General features: G+C 39.1%; 1 protein-coding gene across 1 annotated transcript; it reads right to left on the bottom strand.

Moving 5' to 3' along the window:
- Positions 1–1,990: 1,990 nt before the first annotated feature.
- On the bottom strand, positions 1,991–5,781 carry LOC146754567 (uncharacterized). Its single transcript, XM_085527670.1, has one exon. It carries the CDS (start codon positions 5,598–5,600, stop codon positions 2,355–2,357), a length of 3,246 nt encoding a protein of 1,081 aa, XP_085383796.1. The 5' UTR covers positions 5,601–5,781; the 3' UTR covers positions 1,991–2,354.
- Positions 5,782–9,781: the final 4,000 nt, after the last annotated feature.

The raw sequence follows: 9,781 nt of genomic DNA on the forward strand, positions 1-9,781 counted from the left end.
TAGATATGAAAAACATTATTTTGGTAAGAAAACCATATATTTGCCAGGGTAAAGAGTGATACCTAAGAGAGACCTTTTTATTTCTGGTATAAGTATTGATATTCCTGTGAATTTTTTCTAAAATCTGTCAGAAAATGATATATCTGTTGGAAATGTCCTTATTTTGTAGAGGAGAAAAGATATTTCCGTTACTAACGTCCTCAATTTGTAGAAGAGAAAATTTATTGTGGAAACAATGTGTCATATTTTGCTACAAAGCTTCATTTTTTAGAGAAAATGTCTACTATTGGGGATGAAAACCAGTATTTCTGGGAAACAACGCTATTTTAAAGGGATAAAAAACATTATTTTGGTGAGAAAACGTTGTCCTTGCAAGGATAAAGAATGATTCTTAGGAGAGAACTTTTTATTTCCGGGATAAGTACTGATATTTGTGTGACATTCTTCTAAAATTTGTCAGAAATCGATATTTCTGTTGGAAATGTCCTTATTTTGAAGAGGGTAAGAGGTATTCCAATAACAGTGTTTCATATGTTGCTACAAGGAACCATTTGTAGAGAAAACGATTTCTATTGGGGATGAAAACCACTTTTTTGGGTAGAAAATGCTACTTGTAATGATGAAAAGCTTTGTATTGGTAAGAAAAAGAATTTTTGGCAAGATTCAAGAGTGATACCTGAGAGAGAACACATTTTTTTCTGGTGTAAGTATTGATATTAGTGTGAAATACATCGGAAATTTGTCTGAAATGGATAATTCTTATGTTAATGTCATTATTTTGTAGGGGAAGACAGATATTCTGGAATCAATGAGTCATAATTTGTTACAAAGCATCCTTTTAAAGAGAATGTGTCTTCTTTTGGGGATGAAAACCAGTAATTTAGGGAGAAATTGCTATTTGTAGGGATGAAAAGCATTAGTTTGAGAAGAAAACCATAGTTTTGCAAGGATGAAGAGAGATACCTAAGAGTGTACTTTTCATTTCTGGGATAAGTATTGATATTCCTGTGAAATTTTTCTAAAATCTGTCAGAAAAGGATATTTCTGTTAAAAATGTCATTCTTTTTTAGATGAAAAGAGTTATTCTGGAAACAATGTGTCATATATGGCTACAAACGATAATTTTGTAGAGAAATCGATTTCTTTTTAAGATGAAAACCACCTTTACGATTAGAAAATGCTGTTTGTAGAGATGAAAAACATTATTTTGGTAAGAAAACCATATTTTTGCAAGGGTAAAGAGTGATACCTAAGAGAGACCTTTTTATTTCTGGTATAAGTATTGATATTCCTGTGAATTTTTTCTAATATCTATCAGAAAACTATATATCTGTTGGAAATGTCCTTATTTTGTAGAGGAGAAAAGGTATTTCCGTTAGTAATGTCCTCAATTTGTAGAAGAGAAATGGTATTCTGGAAACAATGTGTCATATTTTGCTACAAAGCTTCATTTTGTAGAGAAAATGTCTTCTTTTGGGGATGAAAACCAGTATTTCTGGGAAACAACGCTATTTATAGGGAAAAAAAGCATTATTTTGGTGAGAAAACCATGTTCTTGCAAGGATAAAGAATGATTCTTAGGAGAGAACTTTTATTTCCGGGATAGGTACTGATATTTGTGTGACATTCTTCTAAAATTTGTCAGAAATCGATATTTCTGTTGGAAATGTCCTTATTTTGAAGAGGGAAAGAGGTATTCCAATAACAGTGTTTCATATGTTGCTACAAGGGACCATTTGTAGAGAAAACGATTTCTATTGGGGATGAAAACCACTTTTTTGGGTAGAAAATGCTACTTGTAATGATGAAAAGCTTTGTATTGGTAAGAAAAAGAATTTTTGGCAAGATTCAAGAGTGATACCTGAGAGAGAACACATTTTTTTCTGGTGTAAGTGTTGCCTTGTGTAAGGTAACCTAAAGAACTACGTCCATCATTGAGAATGTGCATCTGACGGCCCCATGACCAAGTTACACGCTGATCACACCAATATGGTGAGCTGTAAAATGGCCTTTAATGAACCGTGTGAGACCCTTATATAGGGCTCCAATTTCAGCCTCATACATATACATTACCGAGCACGGGGAGGCCTATCGCGTTACATCCCGTGAGTTCGTGCCGCCTAATACATCATTTCTCCCTCTCCATGCTCGATAAAGTATGCCCAGTTACATCCCGAACGCTAATCCTTAATCCTAATATAAAAATGTTAGTCTCTATAATTTAAACTTAATAAGTTATCTAAAAAGTGAGGTAGACAAGCTACAGAGGTAGGTAGTGCAATATCTAATAACATCAGTAGTTTTCTAATGATTACATCCAAGGCATCTTGGGTTTATACAGTTCCTTCTTCTTCTCAAAGTTTATCATATACCCGTTGGTACTCCATTTTTTCGTTAAACATTCTTTCTATCATACGCTGTAAACAACCCTGGACACACTGAAACAAACAAGGTAAGCAAATCATTAAATCTAAAAAGAATAAAATACCTATGATTAATACTTTGAGAAACTGCTTAAGCCATGGGCCCAGATTACCAAACAGTCCCTCCAACCAGCTTCCGAATGCATCATCTATTGCGATCTTCTTCGTGTGTTCTTGCATCCATTCCAACTTCCTATGTATCGAATCGCTGTGGTCGCTCAGATTGAAACAACACATCCCTTCAAAGTCCTTGCACCCGTGCCCTTGAGCAAGCAGCAGAAAGTCAATTGCAGCTCTATTTTGAAGAACAGCGTGTCTGATGTTGTTAACGTCCATCAGGAGTTCCGACAGGACTGCTGTGGTGACATTAGCTTGCTTCACGGACCAGCATGCCAATCTCTCAATTTCTCTTAGGGCCTGGGCTGAAGCTACTCCCGGAGCTAAGACGGATGCAAAGATTCTAGCTGTGGGACCCCACAGCTGAACCTCATCACTACAATCCTGGTCCAATGTTTTTATTGACCTTTTCTGGAGTCGAGCTCGATCGATCTTTTTCATAACACTTATCATTGCAGTGTGATTGGGAGCCAACAATGTCAGCTTTCCCAAATAACACGGCCCCCCAACTGGATTCTTTGGTATCCCTTGCCAAGCTCTATCCCCACATATCAAAAATATGTCCTTAGGAAGGGCCTTGGCTGTACCATTGCAGTTTATTCCTTCCCCAGCTAAAGGTTCCTTTCGAGAACAACAACCAGAACATGCCAGATCGTCAGGGCCCCAGTAGCATGAGAGATTATAGGTGGACCCGTTAGGATGACGTACCACATACTTCTGATTGTAAGAGAGCCACCTCCCACCCTGCTTTATGCATTGGTCTGCAAATCCATTCTTGGAGCCATCCCCGGAGCAGGGACGGGAGAATCCCTCCACCCTTTCAGCTGAGAAACCACAATATGCCCCTGACAAGCTATATGTGTCAAATTGAATGGGGTTAAGTAAAGTAAAGGGTTCTGACCCAGTTGTTCCCGAGAATGGTACCCCATTCCCGAGTAGGCCTTCCCATACCCTGCGATTGGACAGTTGACCCGGTGTCCTAAAACCCGAAAAATACAAACATCTAACCGGGCGTTCCCACTTTTGAGAGTTCTTATTCCATGTTACGTTACCAACCGATTGGGATCCAAGAAGCTGCAACTCTGGTGGATCCCAGGGCAAGGAGGTGTTCAGGGATCTAATAAAACATGCAGACATTCTGGCCCAGTCAGTGAATTTAGACTCAAATGCTTTCATAAAGAAAACTTTGTCCACTGCATCTCTCTTGCAGTTGTTCTTATGCACATATCCGTTGAACTCCTTTGGGTCCCACCTGGGTACACCTATAAGGCATGTTCTAAACGGTGATGTGGCTGACTGCAGGCTAAGGCAGAAATCTTTCTGCCCAGTTCGATTAGACCATGTAACCCAAATATTTTCTGGTTGTGATGTTAAGTGAGTACCCTCTCCCCCGGTAATGAATGCAATTACACAAAGACACACAGCAAGTGATACAACAGATGTCCTTCTCGTTGGTACTAGCAGCAGTTCTTTATCTGTTCTTTTTCCTTTTTCTGAAGAGTCACTTCGCGGTTGCGGCTGGCGGGTTCCCATCAACCATGCCTGAAAAGAATCCTTTATAACAGAAGTCAGCGCTTCCTTAGGCAGTTCTGATCCTTCTACTGCCCGTATCAATCGATTGGCAAACTCAGAGAATGACTCTGAGGGACCCTGCATAATCTCTGACCATGGGGCTACAGGCTCTGCTTTTCTTATAAAGTGTATAAAAGCAGAGGTAGCCGCCCCCGTGGTGGCAAGCAGCTCTCCTGGGCGGAGGTCCCTAAGCTGCCTCTCTGCAGATCCAGCCAAATCCGCAGATGAACCTGAAAGCCTCATTAAATCAGTTTTTGGATCTCCCTCCTTCCCATTTGCTGGATGCTGTGGATCGCGCGCAGCCTGTGCTAAAACAGCTTTGAGTTGTATTATCCACTCCTCCTTCCACACAGTAAACTGTACTGGTTCGAGGGCTACTCTCATAAGGCTTTCAATATCATATGGGAGTAGGGGACCTGGGGCTACGAGAGCCTCAAAGGCACTCATTGTCATCGGGGATCTCAATCCCTTTTTGTCAATCGCCTCTATAAACCGAGCAACTGCTTTTGCTTCCAAAGGTACCCAAACCGGTCCCTCCTGTTTGACTACAATTGGGAACACCGCCCAGTCCCGCTCCTTGAGCCCCACCTCTCGCATTGTATCGCAAATGTCAGTCCAATCAGTGGGCTTACGCGATATCTCTCGCTCCTCCCACTTCTCCCCCCTCCTCCGGGGAACCACGACCGACTGGGTGGGGACAGGCAATTCCTTCCGTTCCTCCCCTTTCTCCTCCCCCTTCGCGGGAGACGAAACCGACAGGGTGAAGGCAGACAGTACCTTTTGTTCCTCCCCTTTCTCCTCCCCCTCCTCGGGAGGCGAAACCAAAGGGGTAGGGGCAGGCAGTACCTTTCGTTCCTCCCCTTTCGCGGGATGAGGTCCCTCCTCCGGGGGCGGGTCTAGGGGTGGCTTAACGCCTCCACGGCGCGCCTCCCCCCATGACTCTCCCTCCCTCGGACAGGACCCACCCCCCTCAGGTGAACGAAAGCTCTGCAAACAGGGGTATAGGCGGGGATAATATGGCGGCGCCTCCCCAGATGAGGCAACTTCCGCCATCCCTTCCGGAGTTGTTTCGGGCGCCGCCATGGCCATTGTGAAAATGGCCGGCGTGGTCGGCGCCATCTTGGGTACGGAGTCGCCGCAAGGGAGCGGTTCCTCCGCACCCTCCGGGACCCCAGACGTCCCGGAACCCACCCCAAAAACCCCATTCGCGACTGCCTGGATCTTTTTCTCCTCCTTAGCCGCTTTAAGCGCACCCAGGATCAAAACCCAGGTTTTTAACTCCTCCGCCTTATAATCGCTTGTTGCTCTTAGGAGCAGGGCAGAGGTGAAAGATTCCCACCGCTCCGAATCGAGCAAATTACAAGGGGAGGGTGAAAGCTCCGCTTCCTGCAAAAAAGTAATAACGGCAACAATCTCCTTCTTAGAAGGAGCATTCCTACCGCAGTGGGTTTTACAAACCCGCAATAGTACCTTTGTGACGGAATCCATGTTTTTTCTGGTGCTCGACACTGTACGTCCTCGCACCCTTTGTATATATACCCGGGCCAAAAGTCCCACGGTCTTCCACGGTCTCACCGCAGGATAATCAGTAGCTGCAGTCAATATATCGCCCCTCCGGCGCTTCCACGGGATCTAACCGTAGGATTCGCGTCCGTCTCGCGGTTAGCCGTCGCACACTCACTCTCAGGACTCCTCACACGGGGCACCAATTGTTGCCTTGTGTAAGGTAACCTAAAGAACTACGTCCATCATTGAGAATGTGCATCTGACGGCCCCATGACCAAGTTACACGCTGATCACACCAATATGGTGAGCTGTAAAATGGCCTTTAATGAACCGTGTAAGACCCTTATATAGGGCTCCAATTTCAGCCTCATACATATACATTACCGAGCACGGGGAGGCCTATCGCGTTACATCCCGTGAGTTCGTGCCGCCTAATACATCAGTGTAAGTATTGATATTAGTGTGAAATACATTGGAAATTTGTCTGAAATGGATAATTCTTATGTTAATGTCATTATTTTGTAGGGGAAGACAGATATTCTGGAATCAACTAGTCATAATTTGTTACAAAGCATCCTTTTAAAGAGAATGTGTCTTCTTTTGGGGATGAAAACCAGTAATTTAGGGAGAAATTGCTATTTGTAGGGATGAAAAGCATTAGTTTGGGAAGAAAACCATAGTTTTGCAAGGATGAAGAGAGATACCTAAGAGTGTACTTTTCATTTCTGGGATAAGTGTCGATATTCATGTGACCTACTTCTAAAATTTGTCAGAAATCGATATTTCTGTTGGAAATGTCATTCTTTTTTAGATGAAGAGAGTTATTCTGGAAACAGTGTGTCATATTTGGCTACAAACGATAATTTTGTAGAGAAATCGATTTCTTTTGAAGATGAAAACCACCTTTACGTTTAGAAAATGCTGTTTGTAGAGATGAAAAACATTATTTTGGTAAGAAAACCATATTTTTGCAAGGGTAAAGAGTGATACCTAAGAGAGACCTTTTTATTTCTGGTATAAGTATTGATATTCTTGTGAATTTTTTCTAATATCTATCAGAAAACTATATATCTGTTGGAAATGTCCTTATTTTGTAGAGGAGAAAAGGTATTTCCATTAGTAATGTCCTCAATTTGTAGAAGAGAAATGGTATTGTGGAAACAATGTGTCATATTTTGCTACAAAGCTTCATTTTGTAGAGAAAATGTCTTCTTTTGGGGATGAAAACAAGTATTTCTGGGAAACAACGCTATTTATAGGGAAAAAAAGCATTATTTTGGTGAGAAAACCATGTTCTTGCAAGGATAAAGACTGATTCTTAGGAGAGAACTTTTTATTTCCAAGATTGGTACTGATATTTGTGTGACATTCTTCTAAAATTTGTCAGAAATCGATATTTCTGTTGGAAATGTCATTCTTTTTTAGATGAAAAGAGTTATTCTGGAAACAATGTGTCATATTTGGCTACAAACGATAATTTTGTAGAGAAATCGATTACTTTTGAAGATGAAAACCACCTATAGGTTTAGAAAATGCTGTTTGTAGAAATGAAAAACATTATTTTGGTAAGAAAACCATATTTTTGCAAGGGTAAATAGTGATACCTAAGAGAGACCTTTTTATTTCTGGTATAAGTATTGATATTCCTGTGAATTTTTTCTAAAATCTGTCAGAAAAGGATGTATCTGTTGGAAATGTCCTTATTTTGTAGAGAAGAAAAGGTATTTCCGTTAGTAACGTCCTCAATTTGTAGAAGAGAAAAGGTATTGCAGAAACAATGTGTCATATTTTGCTACAAAGCTTCATTTTGTAGAGAAAATGTCTTCTTTTGGGGATGAAAACCAGTATTTCTAGGAAACAACGCTATTTATAGGGAAAAAAAAGCATTATTTTGGTGAGAAAACCATGTTCTTGCAAGGATAAAGAATGATTCTTAGGAGAGAACTTTTATTTCCGAGATTGGTACTGATATTTGTGTGACATTCTTCTAAAATTTGTCAGAAATCGATATTTCTGTTGGAAATGTCCTTATTTTGAAGAGGGAAAGAGGTATTCCAATAACAGTGTTTCATATGTTGCTATAAGGGACCATTTGTAGAGAAAACGATTTCTATTGGGGATGAAAACCACTTTTTTGGGTAGAAAATGCTACTTGTAATGATGAAAAGCTTTGTATTGGTAAGAAAATGAATTTTTGGCAAGATTCAAGAGTGATACCTGAGAGAGAACACTTTTTTTTCTGGTGTAAGTATTGATATTAGTGTGAAATACATTGGAAATTTGTCTGAAATGGATAATTCTTATGTTAATGTCATTATTTTGTAGGGGAAGACAGATATTCTGGAATCAATGAGTCATAATTTGTTACAAAGCATCGTTTTAAAGAGAATGTGTCTTCTTTTGGGGATGAAAACCAGTAATTTAGGGAGAAATTGCTATTTGTAGGGATGAAAAGCATTAGTTTGGGAAGAAAACCATAGTTTTGCAAGGATGAAGAGTGATACCTAAGAGTGTACTTTTCATTTCTGGGATAAGTGTCGATATTCAAGTGACCTACTTCTAAAATTTGTCAGAAATCGATATTTCTGTTGGAAATGTCATTCCTTTTTAGATGAAAAGAGTTATTCTGGAAACAATGTGTCATATATGGCTACAAGCGATAATTTTGTAGAGAAATCGATTTCTTTTGAAGATGAAAACCACCTTTACGTTTAGAAAATGCTGTTTGTAGAGATGAAAAACATTAATTTGGTAAGAAAACCATATTTTTGCAAGGGAAAAGAGTGATACATAAGAGAGAACTTTTTATTTCTGGTATAAGTATTGATATTCCTGTGAATTTTTTCTAAAATCTGTCAGAAAAGGATATATCTGTTGGAAATGTCCTTATATTGTAGAGAAGAAAAGGTATTTCTGTTAGTAATGTCCTCAGTTTGTAGAAGAGAAAAGGTATTCTGGAAACAATGTGTCATATTTTGCTACAAAGCTTCATTTTGTAGAGAAAATGTCTTCTTTTGGGGATGAAAACCAGTATTTCTGGGAAACAACGCTATTTTAAAGGGATAAAAAGCATTATTTTGGTGAGAAAACCATGTCCTTGCAAGGATAAAGAATGATTCTTAGGAGAGAACTTTTATTTCCGGGATAGGTACTGATATTTGTGTGACATTCTTCTAAAATTTGTCAGAAATCGATATTTCTGTTGGAAATGTCCTTATTTTGAAGAGGGAAAGAGGTATTCCAATAACACTGTTTCATATGTTGCTACAAGGAACCATTTGTTGAGAAAACGATTTCTATTGGGGATGAAAACCACTTTTTTGGGTAGAAAATGCTACTTGTAATGATGAAAAGCTTTGTATTGGTAAGAAAAAGAATTTTTGGCAAGATTCAGGAGTGATAACTGAGAGAGAACGCATTTTTTTCTGGTGTAAGTATTGATATTAGTGTGAAATACATCGGAAATTTGTCTGAAATGGATAATTCTTATGTTAATGTCATTATTTTGTAGGGGAAGACAGATATTCTGAAATCAATGAGTCATAATTTGTTACAAAGCATCCTTTTAAAGAGAATGTGTCTTCTTTTGGGGATGAAAACCAGTAATTTAGGGAGAAATTGCTATTTGTAGGGATGAAAAGCATTAGTTTGGGAAGAAAACCATAGTTTTGCAAGGATGAAGAGTGATACCTAAGAGTGTACTTTTCATTTCTGGGATAAGTGTCGATATTCATGTGACCTAGTTCTAAAATTTGTCAGAAATCGATAATTCTGTTGGAAATGTCATTCTTTTTTAGATGAAGAGAGTTATTCTGGAAACAATGTGTCATATATGGCTACAAATGATAATTTTGTAGAGAAATCGATTACTTTCGAAAATGAAAACCACCTTTAGGTTTAGAAAATGCTGTTTGTAGAAATGAAAAACATTATTTTGGTAAGAAAACCATATTTTTGCAAGGGTAAAGAGTGATACCTAAGAGTGACCTTTTTATTTAAGGTATAAGTATTGATATTCCTGTGAATTTTTTCTAAAATCTGTCAGAAAAGGATATATCTGTTGGAAATGTCCTTATTTTGTAGAGGAGAAAAGGTATTTCCGTTACTAACGTCCTCAATTTGTAGAAGAGTAAAGGTATTGTGGAAACAATGTGTCATATTTT

The sequence above is a fragment of the Coturnix japonica genome, chromosome W, assembly GCF_054131305.1.
Source record: "Coturnix japonica strain WE chromosome W, WE-NBRP24, whole genome shotgun sequence".
NCBI lineage: Eukaryota > Metazoa > Chordata > Aves > Galliformes > Phasianidae > Coturnix > Coturnix japonica.